This window comes from Pongo pygmaeus, chromosome 19, assembly GCF_028885625.2.
Source record: "Pongo pygmaeus isolate AG05252 chromosome 19, NHGRI_mPonPyg2-v2.0_pri, whole genome shotgun sequence".
Taxonomy (NCBI): domain Eukaryota; kingdom Metazoa; phylum Chordata; class Mammalia; order Primates; family Hominidae; genus Pongo; species Pongo pygmaeus.
In genome coordinates, this window is record NC_072392.2 from 69680001 (window position 1) to 69699617 (window position 19617).

At 45.3% G+C, this 19617-nt stretch overlaps 1 protein-coding gene across 4 annotated transcripts in view; it reads right to left on the reverse strand.

Moving 5' to 3' along the window:
- Window positions 1-9185: 9185 nt before the first annotated feature.
- B4GALNT2 (beta-1,4-N-acetyl-galactosaminyltransferase 2 (SID blood group)) overlaps window positions 9186-19617 on the reverse strand; it is a 45160-nt gene continuing 34728 nt past the window's right edge. For 2 of the 4 annotated variants that reach the window (XM_054459040.2, XM_054459038.2), the window contains exons 10-11: window positions 17138-17357; window positions 9186-16522 (exon numbers count right to left, since the gene is read on the reverse strand). In XM_054459040.2, coding sequence (XP_054315015.1) covers window positions 16317-16522; window positions 17138-17357 — 426 coding nt within the window. In that variant the 3' untranslated portion in view covers window positions 9186-16316. The remainder of the gene's footprint in view (window positions 16523-17137; window positions 17358-19617) is intronic. The other 2 variants (XM_054459037.2, XM_054459039.2) reach the window with 2 other exon arrangements.

Consider the following 19617-nt stretch of genomic DNA (forward strand, 5'->3'; position numbering starts at 1 on the left):
TATCTCATCCGAGACAAGGCAAGTCCCTTCCGTCTATGAGCCTGTAAAATTAAAAGCAGATACAATGGGGGTACAGGCATTGGGTAAATACAGCTGTTTCAAATGGGAAAATGGCCAAAACAAAGGGGCTACAGGCCCCATGCAAGTCCAAAATTCAGTGAGGCAGTCAAATCTTAAAGCTCCAAAATGATCTCCTTTGACCCCGTGTCTCACATCCAGGTCACACTGATGTAAAAGGTGGGTTCCTATGGTCTTGGGCAGCACCCTCCCTGTGGCTTTGCAGGGTACAGCCTCCCTCCTGGCTGCTTTCACAGGCTGGCATTGAGTGCACAGTGCAAGCCATTGGTGGATCTACCTTTCTGGGCTCTGGAGAATGGTGGCCCTCTTCTCACAGCCCCACTAGGTGGTGCCCCAGTATGGACTCTGTGTGGGGGCTCTGACCCCACATTTCCCTTCCTCACTGCCCTAGCAGAGGTTCTCCATGAGGGCCCCACCCCTGGAGCAAACTTCTACCTGGGCATCCCGACATTTCCATACATCCTCTGAAATCTAGGTGGAGGTTCCCAAATCTCAATTCTTGACTTCTGTGCACCTGCAGGCTCAACACCATGTAGAAGCTGCCAAGACTTGGGGCTTACACCCTCTGAAGCTACAGCCCAAGCTCTATGTTGGCTCCTTTCAGCCTCAGCCGGAGCAGCTGGGATGCAGGGCACCAAATCCGTAGGGTGCACTCAGCACAAGGACCCTGGACCAGGCCGACGAAACCATATTTTCCTCCTAGGCCTCCAGGCCTGTGATGGGAGGGGCTGCCGTGAAGACCTCTGACATGCCCTGGAGACATTTTCCCCATTGTCTTGGCGATTAACATTGGCTCCTCATTACTTATGCAAATTTCTGCAGCTGGCTTGAATTTCTCCGCAGAAAATGGGATTTTCTTTTCTTTTCTTTTCTTTTTTTGAGATGGCGTTTTGCTGAGTCACCCAGGCTGGAGTGCAGTGGTGCAATCTTGGCTTACTGCAACCTCCGCCTTCTGGGTTCAAGTGATTCTCCTGCCTCAGCCTCCCGAGTAGCTGGGATTACAGGCACACGACACCATGCCTGGCTAATTTTTGTATTTTTGGTAGAGACAGGGTTTCATCATGTTGGACAGGCTGGTCTCAAACTCCTGACCTCAAGTGATCTGCCTGCCTCAGCTTCCCAAAGTGTTGGGATTACAGGTATGAGACCAGACAGATTTGAGAAAGTTTTGAAGACTGAAAGCCACCATGCCCAGCCGGGATTCTTTTCTATTGTGTTGTCAGGCTGTGAATTTTCCAAACTTTGTGCTGTTTCCCTTTTAAAACTGAATGCCTTTAACAGCACCCAAGTCACCTCTTGAATGCTTTGAGGCTTAGAAATTTCTTGCACCAGATACCCTAAATCATCTCTCTCAAGTTCAAAATTCCACAAATCTCTAGGGCAGGGGCAAAATGCTGCCAGTCTCTTTGCTAAAACGTAACAAGAGTCACCCTTGCTCCAGTTCCCAACAAGTTCCTCATCCCCATCTGAGACCACCTCAGCCTGGATTTCATTGTCCCTATCATTATCAGCATTTTGGTTGAATCCATTCAACAAGTCTCTAGGGAGTTCCAAACTTTACCACATTTTCCCGTTTTCTTCTGAGCCCTCCAAACTGTTCAACCCTTTGCCTGTTACCCAGTTCCAAAGTCACTTCCACATTTTTGAGTATCTTTTCAGCAGCACCTCACTCTCAATACCAATGATGGCAGTGGCTGCTGCCATCCTGCCAGCTGCATCAGGGAGGCATGGCTGGGGCTGCACACTCCATGGAGCCAGTGGGAGACCTGCCCCTTCTGATTTGGGACGGGGGTGCCCCATGCCACTATAGCTGCCCAAACTGTAGCTGCAGACCCAGCCCTCCTGCTCTACAGAGCAGGCAGAAGCCTCACCCTCCTGGGGCTATGCAAACTGCAGCTATGGATCTGAGCCTCCCTGTGCTCTTGGGGGAGCTAGGTGCAGGCAGGATTGTCCTCCTGGGTGCAGCGGCAGCCGCTAGACCCACAACTGCAGACCTGGGCCTCCCACTCCATGAAGCAAGCAGGAGCCAGGGACAAGCAGGAGGCCTGCCTCTTCCAAGTTAGCGGGGTAGGAGCTCCCAGGTGCAGCTGCAGCTGCCCTCCCAGGTGCAGGACCCAGGTGTCTCTGCACCCTGCACCCTCGGGTGCCCCAGAAAAGACCCGCCCCACCCCATCCCTGCAGGCTCAGAGGTGTCTGCTCCCACTGCCTGGCCTCTCTCCACTCCTGGCACACACTCCCATCTCAGAGCAGGGTTAAGGCCAAGCCCCAGAGCCATGAATGGTAGCAGGAGGCAGACAGTCCTGGGCAGAAGTGGGTGGGGTCCCTAGTAAGGCCCCACCGTCAGGCCAAGGAGGGCCTGAGGGCTGGGGGCTGGGCTGCCAGTCCCACAGACTGGAGTGCGGACTTGTGGTACCTCTTCTGGCCTGCCCATGGCTGCCCATGGACCAATCAGCATGCACTTCCTCCTCTTTGAGGTCCATAAAAGCCCTGGGCTCAGCCAGAGCAGGCAGAGGATGGCCAGAGGACAAAGAGGGCAGGGAGACAGGACAGGACAGGATGAACAGCTGCAGAGAGAAGGAGTACCATCTACTCCACCTCTAGAGAGGAGTACCATTTATGGGATAGGATGACCAGCTGCAGAGAGGAATACCCTCTCTGCTGAGACCTGCAGAGATGAGGGACCAGCAGAGAGGGTACTCCTCTCTGCTGAGAGCTTCAGAGACCTACCGAGACATCTGAATGACTTGGCTGAGGAGAGGAACTATCCTCTCCAGGGCCTCCTCTCTGCTAAGAGCTAAATACTTGACTGGACGACCTGCCTACAGAGAGGAGGTACCCACTCTTCTGAGCTGTTCTAACACTAAATAAAACTCTTCATCACCCTTTACTTGTCTGCATACCTCATTCTTCCGGATGCAGGACAAGAACTCAGGCAAAGGCACTGTGGCTACAGAGATTTCCAGTCAGAAAAATTGACCCCCAGTAACACCAACTTTCTGTATTAGTCCATTTTCATGCTGCTGATAACGATGTACCTGAGACTGGGAAGAAAAAGAGGTTTAATGGACTTATAGGTCCATGTGGCTGGGGAGGCCTCACAATCATGGCAGAAGGCAAAAGGCATGTCTCACATGGTGGCAGACAAGAAGAGAGCTTGTGCAGGGAAACTCCCCTTTTATTTATTTATTTACTTACTTATTTATTTGAGACAGAGTCTCGCTTTGTCACCCAGGCTGGAGTGAAGTGGCATGATCTCAGCTCACTGCAGCCTCCACCTCCTGGGTTCAAGCAATTCTCCTGCCTCAGCCTCCCAAGTAGCTGGAATTACAGGCATGCACCACCACACCCGGCTCATTTTTGTATTTTTAGTAGAGACAGGGTTTCACCATGTTGGCCAGGCTGGTCTTGAACTCCTGACCTCAGGTTATCAGCCTGCCTCAGCCTCCAAATTGCTGGGATTACGGGCATGAGCCACCACACTCGGCCAAAACTCCCCTTTTTAAAACCATCAGATCTTGTGAGACTTATTCACTGTCACAGAACAGCATGGGAAAGACCTGCCCCCATGATTCAATTACCTCCCACCAGGTCCCTCCCACAACAAGTGGAAATCAAGATGAGATTTGGGTGGGGACACAGCCAAACCATATCAATGTCTTTTGATGAGCAGAAGGTTTTAATTTTGATAGATAAAGTCAAATGTATCTTTTTTTTTCTTTTATGATGAATGCCTTTTATGTCCTTTGCATGTGGAGAGCTGGGATCTTTACAAGCACAATGGGATAGGAGAGAGGCATATGCAGTTATATAGATTGCTCAGTTACATGAGGAACATCTTGATAATCCCTTGGTAAAATTTAAAGATGAGGGAATTACAATTTATATTCTAATTTGAATATAACTTGAATTGAACTTGTTTGAAACTGAAGGTCATAAAGGAAGCAGGAGCATCCAAACAAAGGGATAAGAAAAAGAAGAGCTGTGTGTTAACTTGAATCCTCTGTCAAGACAGATGCAGGGTTGAGTGGAAGAGGTAGGGTGGAGAGCAGGCACCTCTTCAAAATTTAATGATCCTGAAATTGGTGCTGGTGTCTGGAACACAGACTATGTGCCTATCAGGACTGTAGAATTATGGGAAATGGTAGGAAAAAATTGGAATGCTGGCAGGAGTTAGTGATTTCATGCAGTCTTGAGGTCCTATAAGAGACATCTTTTAGGCTGAAGGTGCCCTGTTTTAAGTTTTCAGTTTTGCTTAGAGTGTCTTGCAATCCAAGTTTACTGGAAATCCTACAACTTGGAGTGTTACAGGGCTGGAAAAGCTGAATTCTGTACCCCAAGTGAAAGTTAGCATCCGCAGAGACAGGGGACTTAGCAGGACACTGATTTGGGCAAGAGACCAGCTTGCTGCATCACAATGCTTTAAACATTTTCTGCCCACAAAGAGGAAAAACTGGGGCAAAGAGCAGATTATAGATGGTCCCTGTGTACTAGAGACGACTATTGTGAATAGCCTCAAGGCAGAAGCCATTTAACTGAGTGCCAGAGGCCTGGGTGGTGGCCTGTGGTTACAAGAATAGGTTCCCCAGTCTCAAAGATATGTCTAGACAAGATGTCTGGAAGTGACTGGAAGTGACAGGAAACCTGTAAGTTTTAAGGAACTGCCAATCAGATTTCATTGGCAATTCAGTTTCCTTAAAACCCTGACTGTTAACAGCTAATGAGTTTTTACTCCTACAGCCATGCCCACGCCTGTGAACACCACTAACAGGAAGTGGGCAGTTAAAGCTGTGTGTAGGTTTCAGAAAGGTCAATCTGCCCACTGCCCACCAGATGTAGATCTGGAAGGTAAAGGACAGGAGTGCTTCTCCTAGAGCAGGCTGGTCCAATCTGTGGCCCAGGACGGCTTTTAATGCGGGCCAACACAAATTTGTAAACCTTCTTAAACCATTATGAGATTTTTGGCCAGGTGTGGTGGCACACGCCTGTAAACCCAGCATTTTGGGAGGCCAAGGCAGGCAGATCACAAGGTCAAGAGATCAAGACCATCCTGGCCAACATGGTGAAACCCCGTCTCTACTAAAAATACAAAAAAAAAAAAAAAAAAAAAGCTGGGCACGGTGGCACGTGCCTGTAGTCCCAGCTACTCGGGACGCTGAAGCAGGAGAATTGCTGGAACCCGGGAGGCAGAGGTTGCAGTGAGCCAAGATCGCACCACTGCACTCCACCCTGAGCGACAGAACAAGACTCCATCACGAGAAAAAAAAAAAAAAAATCAAAAACCTTCCTAAGAGTGAAGAAGAAGCCAGCTGACCTCAGACCCAATTTCTACTTCAGCCGCAGGAAATAGACACACCTATGCAGGCAAGAAAAAGACCAGTAGCCCAGTAGCCAATAAGATCCGTCCTCTCCAAAAGCACAGCAGCAGTTTTCCTTTCCTGGGTTAAGCGAGTGGGGAATAAGTAAAGGAAACAGAGAGGGCAGGCTTGAGCGCCCCCTGGAGGCCCATGCAATTATTTGGCTGTTTGTACCCAGCTTTCCTGAAATTTGGAGTTTAGCAGAAAGTATCAGAGGGATACTCAGTGTCCTGGAAGGATAGCTTTGTCATTGGTTTGGTCCAGACTCTTTGGTTGTGTCTGAAACTCAAGGCTGGAGGAAAGCCTATGTGGCTGGTATTGTCTGTGACCTGGTTTTTGCTTCCAAACTGCCCAAAGGAGAAAACCTTTTATTTATGTATGCCTTTCTGTTTTGGAAACAGGCAGTTGTACAGCATGGTTGTATTATTTAGGATACTTTGTTTATAAGTAACAGGAACCAACTCAAATTAGGTTAAGCAAGCCAGGCGTGGTGGCTCAAGCCTGTAATCCCAGCATTTTGGGAGGCTGAGGTGGGAGGATTGCTTGAGCCCAGGTATTTGAGACCAGCCTGCCAACATGGTGAAACTCCATCTCTACAAAAAATACTAAAATTAGCTGGGCATGGTGATGCATGCCTGTAGTCCCAGCTACTCGGGTGGCTGAAGTACAAGAATCACTTGAATCTGAGATCGCGCCATTGCACTCCAACCTGGGCAACAGAGTGAGACTCTGTCTCTGAAGATTAAAAAAAAGAGTACACATGAAAACCAACGTCCTTATGTGTAAATATTTAAAGCTATAAAAAATGAAGCTAGCAAACTGTTTAATGTTCTATCCTCTTACCTTGGCAAAGATGTCATTATAGTGGCAAAATTAAAAAGAATTGTAAAGTGGTGATGGTTTTGTTTGTTTGGGTTTTTGTTTTTTTTTTTTTAAATACATTTTGCTCTGTTGCCCAGGCTGGAGTGCAGTGGCATGATCTCACCTCACTGCAACCTCTGCCTCCCATGTTCAAGCGATTCTCGTGACTCAGCTTCCCAAGTAGCTGGGATTACAGGCACATGCCACATGCTCAGCTAATTTTTTGTATTCTTAGTAGAGATAGAGTTTCACCATGTCGGCCAGGCTGGTTTCCAACTCCTGACCTCAGGTGATCAGCCCACCTCAGCCTCCCAAACTGCTGGGATTACAGGCGTGAACCACCGCACTAAGCCATTTGTTCTTACTCATCCAAACATCAACAATCCATCAACTGAACACCAAGGTATGTATAATAATAATAATTAAATTGGCTGGGCAAGGTGGCTCATTCCTGTAATCCCAGCACTTTGAGAGGCTGAGGTGGGCAGATCACCTGAGGTCAGGAGTTTGAGATCAGCCTGACCAACATGGAGAAACCCTGTCTCTACTAAAAATACAAAATTAGCCGGGTGTGGTGCCTGTAATCCCAGCTACTCAGGAGGCTGAGGCAGGAGAATCGCTTGAACATGGGAGGTGGAGGTTGCAGTGAGTTGAGATCGCACCATTGCACTCCAGCCTGGGCGACAAGAGCAAAACTCTGTCTCAAAATAATAATAATAATACACAAATAAATAAATTCCATTGCTGTGATATGTTGCCTACTCTTAGTTGTTCAAAAAAACCACCACTTGACTGGGCGCAGTGGCTCATGGCTATAATTCCAGCACTTTGGGAGGCCAAGGTGGGCAGATCACTTGAGATCAGGAGTTCAAAATGAGCCTGGCCAACATAGTGAAACTTCGTTTCTACAAAAAATACAAAAATTAGCTGGGCATGGTAGTGGGTGCCTGTAATCCCAGCTACTAGAGAGACTGAGGCATGAGAATTGCTTGAACTTGGGAGGCAGATGTTGCAGTGAGCCAAGATCACAACACTGCACTCCAGGCTGGGCAACAGAGTGAGACTCTGTCTCAAAAACCAACAAACAAAAAAACAAAGACACATACACATATATATAATTTGTAAATTATCATATATTTACCCCACATAATTTAATTTTCTTGCTTTTATTTCAACAAAATCACTAATTATGCTTTTATAATCAAGATTGCTCACATAATTTGTACTCTAACAGTTTTAAGTAAAGCAGCAAACTACAGCCAAGGGCTAAATGCAGCCTATGGCTTGTTTTTGAATGGTCCCTTAAGCCCTCAGTATGGCTTTTACAGTTTTAAAGAGTTATCTTTTTAAAAGAATATGTAACAGAGACCTTATGTGGATTACAAAACCTAAAATACTTACTATCTAGTCCTTTACAAAAATGTTTGCTGATCCCTAATCTAAAGCAATGCTACTCAAAGTGTGCTCTGAGGCCTGGTCTGGGAGCTCTTTGTTATCAGCCTGCAATGAGATAAGGGGCTTGTGTCAGAATCCCTAAACACACAGTTTTAGTTGAGCTGCCATTTTTTCATGGCAAGACTTTTTTTTTACTTAAAAATTTTTAAATATAGAGACAGGGTGTCACTATGTTGCCAATGCTGGTCCTGAACTCCTGGGCTTAAGTGATCCTCCCGCCTCTACCTCCCAAAGTGCTGGGATTACAGGCATGACCCACTGTGCCTGACCATCACTTTCTTTTCTTTCTTTTTTTCTGAGACAGGGTCTCACTCTGTTGCCCAGGCTGCTGGAGAGCCGTGGCACGATCACAGCTCACTGCAACCTCCGCCTCTGGGTTCAAGCGATTCTCCTGTCTCAGCCTCCCAAGTCGCTGGGGATTACAAGCATGTGCTACCACACCCGACTAATTTTTGTATTTTTAGTAGAGACAGGGTTTTGACCATGTTGGCCAGGCTGGTCTTAAATGATCCACCCACCTCGGCCTCCCAAAGTGCTGGGATTACAGGCGTGAGCCACTGTGCCCAGCAGAATCTGGCAAATTTTAAAATTTGTCTTTTCCTTTTACCTAAGCACATTGCAGCCAAAATCCTATCAGTACTCCAAAGCGCCGTCCACAAACTTTCGTTACATTTGGATGTAATTTTCTTTTGATGACACAAGGCAAGAGATTTGGAGAAGTATTTCCCTGGGGCCTGAATAGCATTAGTCCCAAGAGTGGATGTTTAGGGTTACCAGTCATGCTGTACTAGTGCCAAGCACTGGATCCTAAGTGACAGAGATGCCCTGGGCTTTGTCAGTAAATGCACATGTTTGTGACATGCAAGGTACTCTAGAGCACAAGGTCCAGGTAGGTGCTCTTCTTGCTTGGATCTAAGGGGAGTCATATGGGGTGGTGTGTTGGGATGGGACAATGCAATGTTGTTTTCCTATATAACTGCTTGTTTATCTTATTTTTTTCTTCCAATCAAAGGCTGCCTATGTTCGTCTTTTTTTTTTTTTTTTTACTAGAGATGGGGTCTCATTATGTTGCCCGGGCTGGCCTCAAACTCCTGAGGCTCAAGCAAGTTTCCTGCCATGGCTTCCAAAAGTGCTGGGATTACAGGTGTGAACCACCGTGCCCGGCCTATAGCTATGTTAGTATACAGAAAAAGCTATAGCAATATAATCTTTATGACATACAATGAACGAGGTATGTGCTCAGTTCTGTTTTGGGAGAATAAAAAATGACTGCTAGTCTCTATCTGTACTTCAGAAATGCTGAATTAAACAAAGTTAAAGAGATTTCCTTACCTCAGGTCTTCTCAGAGCCTTTACTACACTAATGTGAACTGTGACCTGACAAGAAGGAGACATAGCATGTGATATTTTTCAAAATTATTTGAGTACCAAAATCAATTTTGCTGTAAGTCCATTTTTCAGGAATTTTTATTAATATATCACAGAACACATTTTTAGCGATCCTGAACTACCCTAGGCCACAGGAAGAAAAAGTCTACAGATAAACAGAAACTGTAAAGGCAGGGCTGAAGGGGTTATAGAATCTGCTGTTGGGAACAGGCCCCGAAATCTGGCCATAAACTGGCCCCCAAACTGGTCATAAACAAAATCTCTGCAGCACTGTGACATGTTCATGAAGGCCATGATGCCCACACTGAAGGTTGTGGATTTACTGGAATGAGGGCAAGGAACACCTGGCCTACCCAGGGCAGAAAACCTCTTAAGGTGTTCCTAAGCCACAAACAATAGCATGAGCAATCTGTGCCTTAAGGATGTGTTCCTGCTGCAGATAACTAGCCAGAGCCCATCTCTTTGTTTCAGCCCATCCATTTGTTTCCCGTAAGGAATACTTTTAGTTAATCTATAATCTATAGAAACAATGCTTATCACTGGCTTACTGTCAATAAATATGTGAGTCAAACTCTGTTTGGGGCTCTCAGCTCTGAAGGCTGTGAGTCCCCTGATTTCCCACTCCACACTCTATATTTCTGTGTGTGTGTGTCTTTAATTCCTCTAACGCCGCTGGGTTAGGGTCTCCACAACTGAGCTGGTGTCAGCAAGTGGTGCCCAATGTGGGGCTTGAACCCTGGTCGAAGGGTCACCAGACTGACGGTTGGAGAACGTGGAACTAAGCTGGAGGACACCCGAGTACTCTTAAGCAATCCCCATGGTGAGTAAGAAGGGGAGTTCGGAAGCATCAGGGTAACAATGGGACAAGTGTGGGCTCTGGTTCATTCCACCATAGAACCTTTTCACACTAATGATGAGAAGGAAGGAAAGTATAACAAAGTAACAGAAGAGATGACAGAGCAGGTTTGTTTGCTGGCTAAAGCTATAGCGGCAAAAGAGGAAGAGGTTTGTCCCTACTCTTCTGCACCCCCTCATTATTTTGAAGAAAAAGAGTGACCTGTCCCTCCAGATCTTTCTTTTCCAGAGGACACTGGGTGAAAAGTAGTTGCCCCAGTGACTGTTCTAGCAGCGCCTCAAGCGACTGCTCTCAGTTCTATTCAGGCAGGAATTGAGCAAGCTAGACAAGAGGGTGATATAGAGGCTTGGCAGTTCCCTGTTAGGATACACCCCCCAGATCAACAGGGAAATATTATAGCTCACTCCCTCACCCCTGTACAATGTCTGTCCCCTGCCACAGCCAGTAGTGCCGCAGTAGATTTATGCTGCACAAAAGCTGTGAGCCTTATGCTTGGGGAACCCCCACAAAAAGTTCCAACAGGGGTCTGTGGATGCTTGCCAGCGGGGATGATAGGATTACTTCTAGGTAGATCTAGTTTAAATTTAAAAGGAGTGCAAGTACATACAGGAGTCATTGATTCGGATTACAATGGGGAAATTCAAATTGTTATATTTACTTCTCTTCCCTGGAAAGCAGAGCCAGGAAAGTGTATAGCACAGCTCCTGATTGTGCTGTATGTGGAAATGGGGAAAAGTGAAATTAAATGAACAGGAGGATTTGGAAGCACAAATAAAGAAGACAAAGCAGCTTATTGGGTGAATCAAATTACTGATAAATGTCCTACCTATGAAATAACTATTCAGGGAAAGAAATTTAAAGGTTTGGTAGATACAGGAACAGACATTTCAATCATTTCTCTACAGCACTGGCTGTCCACGTGACCAATTCAACCCACTCAATTTAACATAGTTGGAGTTGGTAAAGCCCCTGAAGTATATCAAAGTAGTTATATTTTGCATTGTGAAGGGCCCAATGGACAACCTGGGACTATTCAACCAATTATAACTTCTGTACCTATACATTTATGGGAAAGAGATTTGTTACAACAATGGAGAGCACAAGTTCTAACTCCAGAGCAATTGTATAGCCCTCAAAGTCAACATATGATGCATGAAATGGGGTATGTCCCTGGTATGGGACTAGGAAAAAAATTGCAAGGTTTGAAGGAACGACTTCAAGCGGAAAGACAAAGTTCCCGCCAAGGTTTAGGATATCATTTTTGATGGCAGCCATTGTTAAGCCTCCAGAACCTATACCTTTAAAATGGTTAACAGATAAGCCAATTTGGATAGAACAATGACCGCTAAGTAAAGAGAAACTAGAGGCTTTAGAGGACTTAGTCACTGAACAATTAGAAAAAGGACACATAGCTTCAACATTTTCCCCTTGGAACTCTCCAGTTTTTATAATTAAGAAAAAATCAGGTAAATGGAGACTGTTAACTGACTTAAGAGCCATTAATTCAGTTATACAACCTATGGGGACACTGCAGCCAGGACTGCCTTCTCCTGCTATGATTCCAAAAAATTGGCCTTTAATAGTCATAGATTTAAAAGACTTTCTTTACTATCCCCTTAGCTGAACAGGACCGTGAACGGTTTGCATTTACAATTCCTGCAGTAAACAACCTGCAGCCTGCTAAGCATTTTCATTGGAAAGTGTTGCCACAAGGCATGTTAAAAAGTCCAACAATTTGCCAGACTTATGTAGAGCAAACAATTGAACCTACTCATAAATAATTTTCACAGTGTTACATTATTCATTATATGGAGAATATAGTTTGTGCTGCCCCCACTCAAGAAATATTACTCCAATGTTATGATCACTTGCAAAATTTGATTTCTCACACTGGTTTAATTATAGCTCCTGACAAAATTCAGACTGCTACTCCTTACTCCTACTTGGGGACTTCAGTAAATGACACTATCATTATGCCACAGAAAGTAATCATATGTAGGGATCAATTGAAAACATTAAATGACTTTCAAAAATTACTAGGGGACATTAATTGGATACGACCTGCTCTAGGCATTCTTACCTATGCCATGAGTAACCTATTTTCTATCCTTAGAGGAGATGCTAGTCTCACTATCCCTCGGCAATTAACAAAAGAAGCTGAGGCAGAGCTGTAGCTAATCAAAAAGCAAGTCCATAAAGCTCAAATAAATAGAATAGATCCAGAAAAGACCCTAGATTTGCTAGTTTTTTCAACTCGGCATTTACCTACTGCTGTTATTGTTCAAGAGCAAGATCTTGTAAAGTGGCTTTTTCTTCCACATACTAATTCTTGGACTCTAACTCCTTATTTGGATCAAATCCCTCCTATGATAGGAAATGGGAGAACTCAGATTGTTAAATTAAATGGGTATGGTCCTGGAAAAATTATTGTCCCTCTCACGAAGGCACAAATGCAGCAAGCTTTTATAAATAGTCTTACTTGGCAAACCCATTTAGCTGACTTTGTGGGTATTCTTGATAATCATTTTCCCAAAACAATATTGTTTCCATTTTTGAAATTAACTAATTGGATTTTCCCTAAAATAACTAAATTAAAACCACTTGAAGGTGCTGAAAATGTCTTCACAGATGGGTCTAGTAATGGTAAAGCTTCTTACTCTAGCTTGAAAAGTAAGGGCTTCAGATGCCCTATACTTCAGCTCAAAAACCAGAGCTTGTAGCTGTAATAGAGGTATTGACTGCTTTTAATATGCCTATTAATGTGATTTCTGATTCTTCATACATAGTTCATTCCACACAATTAATTGAAAATGCTCAACTACGATTCCACACAGATGAGCAACTGATGACTTTATTTACCCAATTGCAAACAGCAGTCAGGAGTAGAATGCATCGTTTTTACATCACTCACATTAGGGCTCATACACCTCTTCCAGGACCTTTAACTGAAGGGAATCAAATGGCTGATCACCTAGTTGCTAATGCAATATCTAATGCTAGACACTTTCACAATTTAACCTATGTTAATGCCTCTGGTCTCAAACACACATATGGCATTACCTGGAAAGAAGCTAAAGCTATTATCCAGCGATGCCCATCTTGTCAGATGGTTCATTCCTCATCTTTTACAGGAGGAGTTAATCCTCAAGGGTTGGAATCTAATTCTCTTTGGCAAATGGATGTCACACATGTTCCCTTGTTTGGAAGACTAGCTTCTGTACATGTATGTGTGGACACCTTTTCTTACTTGTCTGGGCTACCTGCCAATCAGGAGAGTCTTCTGCCTGTGTTAAACGTCACCTTTTGCAGTGTTTTGTGGTGATGGGCATTCCAGCTTCTATTAAAACAGATAATGCCCCAGGCTATATTAGCCAAGCTCTAGCTACATTTTTCTCTATATGGAATATTAAACACATTACTGGCATCCCATATAATTCTCAAGGACAAGCCATAGTAGAAAGAATGAATCTCTCCCTGAAACAGCAGTTGCAAAAGCAAAAGGGGAGAAACAGGGACTACGGGACACCCCATATGCAATTGATTCTAGCATTATTGACTTTAAATTTTTTTAGCCTGCCTAAAGGCCAGCAGCTGAACAACATCTACAGAAACCAGCTGCAAAGACAGAAGCAGAACAACTGGTTTGGTGGAGAGATCCGATAACAAAAAGTTGGGAAATAGGTAAAATAATAACTTGGGGTAGAGGTTATGCTTGTGTTTCTCCAGGACTGAATCGACAGCTAATTTGGGTGCCATCAAGACATCTGAAACCTTACCATGAGCCAGATGCTGAGGAAGAGATTCCAGGAGGATCCCAAGGATCCCCCGGTTGCAGCCATGTCAAGACTGATGCTGAGGAGGAACCCAACTATCACGAGTAACAGCTGTTGAACACAGCCACCTACCTGGGGACAGATCAAGAAGCTGTCACAGATGGCGGAAGAAAACCTGAGGAAAGTGGGACAACCAGTCACAATGAGTAATTTAATGATAGATATAATAGTGGTGATCACCATTGCCGTGAGTATTCCTTCAACAAGGAACAACACAGAGAACAATTATACTTATTGGGCATATTTATCAATCTTGGCTGGCAATAATGCCTGGATGTAAACACTGTATGACACAGTTACACATGCTTTCTGCTCTTAGTATTTACCATAATAAATCTGCTCCTATAATTGAGGCATACCGCCCTCAAAAACCTATTTGTAAATAGAATTGGACCTGGCCAGAAATAATGAATGTACTTGTTTGGGAAGACTGCATTGCAGAACAGGCAGAGGTGCTGCGCAACTATTCCTATGGAATCATTATTGATTGGTCCCCTAAGGGGATGTTTAGCTGGAATTGCACCTCTCAGTCTGCGTGCCACAGCCACACTATGTTCAGCTGGTCTAAACAAAACAGTCAGATGGTAGGAATGGTAAGAAATACAGCAAGAGTTCCTATTATCTGAAAACATGGCGGTATAGTGGCACCTCAACCTCAAATGATATGGCCTGCTGTAGAAGCTAAACATAAGGATTTGTGGAAACTATTAATGTCTGTTAATAAGATCAAAATTTGGGAAAGAATAAAAAAGCATCTAGAAGGACACTCTACAAACTTGTCTTTGGATATTGCAAAATTAAAAGAACAAATATTTAAAGCATCCTTGGCACACCTGACCTTAATGCCAGGAACTGGAGTGCTTGAAGGAGCTGCAGACAGATTAGCAGCTACTAACCCATTAAAACAGATAAAGACACTTGGAAGCTCTGTGATTTCAATGATGATTGTGCTTTTAATCTGTGTTGTTTGTCTTTGTATAGTCTGCAGGTGCGGCTCCTGACTCCTGCAAGAAGTAGCTCACCGTGACAAAGCTGCCTTTGCTTTTATCGCTTTGGAAAACAAAAAGGGGAACATGTTGGGAACAGGCCCCCAAATCTGGCCATAAACTGGCCCCAAAACTGGCCATAAACAAAATCTCTGCAGCACTGTGACGTGTTCATGATGGCCATGATGCCCCCACTGAAGGTTGTGGGTTTACTGGAATGAGGGCAAGGAACACCTGGCCCACCCAGGGCGGAAAACCGCTTAAAGCATTCCTAAGCCACAAACAATAGTATGAGCGATCTGTGCCTTAAGGACATGTTCCTGCTGCAGATAACTAGCCAGAGCCCATCCCTTTGTTTTGGCCCATCCCTTTGTTTCCCATAAGGAATACTTTTAGTTTATCTATCATCTATAGAAACAACGGTTATCACTGGCTTGCTGTCAATAAATATGTGGGTCAAACTCTGTTCAGGGCTGTCCACTCTGAAGTCTGTGAGTCCTCTGATTTCCCACTCCACACTCTATATTTCTATCTGTGTGTCTTTAATTCCTCTAGCACTGCTGGGTCTCCACGACCGAGCTGGTCTCGGCAATCTGCCAACCCCCAGGCAACAGAAAGAGGCTTATCCAACAACACAGTGATAGGACCACTCTGTAAATGACATGAGTTTTGAGTGATCAGCAACTGGCCTTAGGTCCCTGGAGCTTAATGGCATGTCACCACACTCACACTGTTCACCATCATGCCTTGGCATGGGCTCTGAGTTCAATCCCTGGCATTCTGAAACAGGTCTGGAGCAAGTCTGATGCCAGGACAGCCTTTGTTCTGGTGGACAGTGGGATGGCCCCAGGGCCATCCTGCCCTCTCTCATGGCTGAATGTCTGCTTTTCAGGCTCCTAACAAGTTCACTCCACGGAGTCTTCCTCCACTGCTTGGGACCTGGTGACCCTTTCCCTTCTCTGATCCTCTGACCCTGGCTGCCTAATTCTGTGATTGGACTGAACTGAACCAGGCTGCAAACCTCCTCAAGGAAAGGACCCTGGATTGTTCACATTTTTTGAGTCTACAAGATAGAACCCAATAAAAATGTAGGGATGACAGTGATGCTGGAGCCAATGCTTCTGACTGTGACAGAATCTCCACCAAACAACTATTAAGGACCAGGCAGCTGTTCTTTTGACTGAGGACACCAACCAATGTAGTCTTTGTGTGAGATCAGATGAGATGATGTGAGATACTGCCCATGCAAATGCTTCAAAAAAGGCAGGGCATTGTACAAATCATCATTGCTGTTAATTCAGTCTCCATTGCCCTGGTCAGTGACTGGTTCATTTCTAATGACCCTTCACCTTTGATTGGTACTTCCAGTAACTGAGCCATTTCCCTTTTCCCTACCCACCAGCTGGTTTGGTACAACGTTCACCTATCAGGAGTCCAGTTTTTGGTGGCCTGCTATAGATACCATAACCAGCTAGCCTAGTGTTTCTCCTATGCCCTCACACCTTTATGTGGCACATTGGAGATGATTCTTGAAGTAGTGGAGAGCCAGCTTGAACTGGACCTGGGCAAGGGTGTTGGACCGGTATGTATTGTAGGTCTTCTCTAGGGCAGCCAGCTCTGAGTCCACCACTGGAGACCGAGACTGGTGACCTATAATCACTTCTGGGCATGACCCCACGAGTAGGGTCCCTAGCCCATCAATGAAGAATTCTGCAAAGAGAGGGAGAGCAGAAGGAAGTGGGAGCTGCAGTCAGAAAAGTGGGTACTATTCCAGGTCTGGTGGGGGAGAGTCCCAGGGAGAGGACACAGTTCATACACTGGGGAGGTTCAGCCCCACGTGAAGCCACACCCTTAACTCTGGCAGCCTGTCCCTGCTGATGAGTTGGAAGGAAATAAATAAGCTCATTTCTCAGGCAGAGATATGGGTACAGAGGCAGAGAGGCATAGATTGGCTTTCAAACTGGACAGAACTGTGGACTCCAGGGCTGATGGAGTAAGAGGGAAAGAGAGAGCAGTTAATAGGAAAGGATTTCTGGAAAAATAGAATATGAAGCAGCATGGGAAAGGAGGAGGAAGACAGAGCTGTAGGGAAAGGAAGGGGAAGGAAAAGAAGGGCAGCCTACTGGAGACACAGAAGTCAAAGAGACGTGAGGAGGGAGGTAACAGAGATCAAGAGCTCCCTAGTCTGGGGAGAAAGGGGAAAGGGACGTACTGCTGCTGGGCAGGCGACTACAATCAGCCAGCCAGGTACAGCCCTTGGAAAGAACAAACTTCTGTAGCTAATTCCCAGCCCAGCTCCCTCCCTCACTCTTTCAGCCTTCCCACCTGAGTGAGCCACTCGTTGCAGGCGGGGATCAAAACCAACTCTTTGGAGTCGCTCTGTGTGGGCCAGGAAGAAGTTGACCACGCCACTGGTCACCACGCAGCTGGGGAAGCCATCCAGGGGTTGGAAAAATCCCGTCCTCTTGTGAAGGCAGGCCCCGCTGTCACTCTGTTCCAGCAACAACTTAAACTGGAACACATTTCCCAGCACACTGCCGCCTACCTAGCCAGCAGTCAGAGAAATCCATGTTAGAGTGCAGATCAATATTCATCCTGCCTCTTCCAGGAAGACTTGCTGGACTGCACCTCGGTTATAACAAGAATTGTTATTTCTCTATCTATCCTTCAAATTATCCCTCAGTTACTCCCTTTTTGCTGTTGTGGCCATGGCTTTCACTATACCACTGTTGGGTCCCTGGGCTCTTTTATTTCCTGCCTACCCCAGAAAATCTCCTTGGCATGAGTAACCCTTACCCAAGACCAAAGAAGTTTATCTTTCCAGAAGAAGATAACTCACTCCCTTCCACTGGGAGAGGAGTACTGCAGTACAGGTAAGAGGTAGCCTGTGTGCACTGGTCCATTTGTGGAGTTTCCACTTGTTAGATTTCTTGCAGGGAGCTGTTTGTCTCGAGCTGTCTTCCTAGTATTTTCTGCTCCTGGCTTACCTCTCGGAGCTGCCTATCGATGCACTCACGGAAAAGATGTGCATTTTCATGTTTGAGCCTGAGCACAACAGATGAGCAAGTACATCTATTTCTGAAAGAATCATAATCCTCTAAGGGTGACATGGTAAAGTCTGCTCATTGTCCCCCATCACCCATTCTTTCCTTCTTCCTTTTAGTAAATGACCCTTCTGAGTTTTACAACATAGTCAACTAGTCAGCTAAAGACTGCATTTCTGGGAGCTAAACAATGGGTACATGCAGGCATATGGTGTTGAATAACGGACACTGGAGAATACAAAAGGTAGGAGGTTAAGAGTGCTAGAGGGTTAGGCCAGGCGTGGTGGCTCACGCCAGTAATCCCAGCACTTTGGGAGGCTGAGATGGGTGGATCACCTGAGGTCAGGAGTTCGAGCAGCCTGGCCAATATGGTGAGACCCTGTCTCTACTAAAAATACAAAAATCAGCCGGGCATGGTGGCATGTGCCTATGGTCCCAGCTACTCGGGAGGCTGAGGCAGGAGAATCCCTTGAACCTGGGAGATGGAGGCTGCAGTGAGCCGAGACTGTGCCACTGCACTCCAGCCTGGGTGACAGAGCGAGACTCTGTCTCAAAAAAAAAAAAAAAAGAGTAGGTGAGGGTTGAAAAATTACCTGTTGGGTACAATGTTCGCTATGTGGGTAATGGGTACACTAAAAGCCCAGACTTCACCACTACGAAATACATGTGTATAAGCTATCTGCACCTGTGCCCCCTCAATCTATAAAAATAAAAAACAAAAGCCCATTTATTATTTAAAGAAAAAAAAAGATTGCATTTCCCCACCTCCCTTGCAGCAAAGTTTCACTGTGTGACAAATTTCTGGCTGAAGGGATATGATTTAGAACCCATGCGAGAAACGTTTACGTCACATCCTTAAAAGAAACCTGCTCTCCCTTCACTTCCTCTTCCCCTCTTCCTCCTGGCCATGCAGCCAGGGACCAAAGGATTGAGGAGCAACAAGAAAAGGAAGCTGATCCAGGATGATCCTGGAGCCAACTCAGCTGCCAGTGTGGTTGTTACATGAGCTGGAACATCTTCTCTCTTAAGTTATCATGATCTGGTCTCTGTAAGAGTTGCCAAGAGACGTCTTTGCTTATCTAGGTGTTTTGGGGATTGTCCACTTGCAGTAGAGTTAACTGTGATCACCACACCACTTACCTTCTCATCCATGCCCCTTTTTCTTTTCTACAGTGAATTTACTTTTGATGTTTTTATTCTTTTCTTTTCTTTTCTTTTTTTGAGACGTGTCACTCTATCGTCCAGGCTGGAGTGCAGTGACATAATCTCAGCTCACTGCATCCTTGACCTCCTGGGCTCAGGTGATCCTCCCACCTCAGCCTCCTGAGTAGCTTGGACTACAGATGCGCACCACCATCCCTGGCTAATTTTTTGTATTTCTTTGTACAGATGAGGTTTTGCCATGTTGCCCAGGCTGGTCTTGAACTCCTGGGCTCAAGCGATCCTCCTGCTTTAGCCTCCCAAAGTGCTGGGACTACAGGTGTAAGCCTCCATGCCTAGGCTGTTTTTATTATTTTCTTCTTATTCTTTTTAAAAATGTCATTAGCGCCGTGTGTGCTTTTAAAGCTTTGTACCATTTATATTGTTTTTAATGTTGTGTGATAGAACCAGAATGCTGCTGTCTTTAATCTCACACTAGTCAACGGAGGGAGTTAGAAATGCTGCATAAACACACAATTTTAAAGGAGAACAATTGCAAATGAGGGAGGGGGTGTAATTTACTCAAAGAAAAGTCAGTGTGGAGGCGTGAGCTGGTGCAGC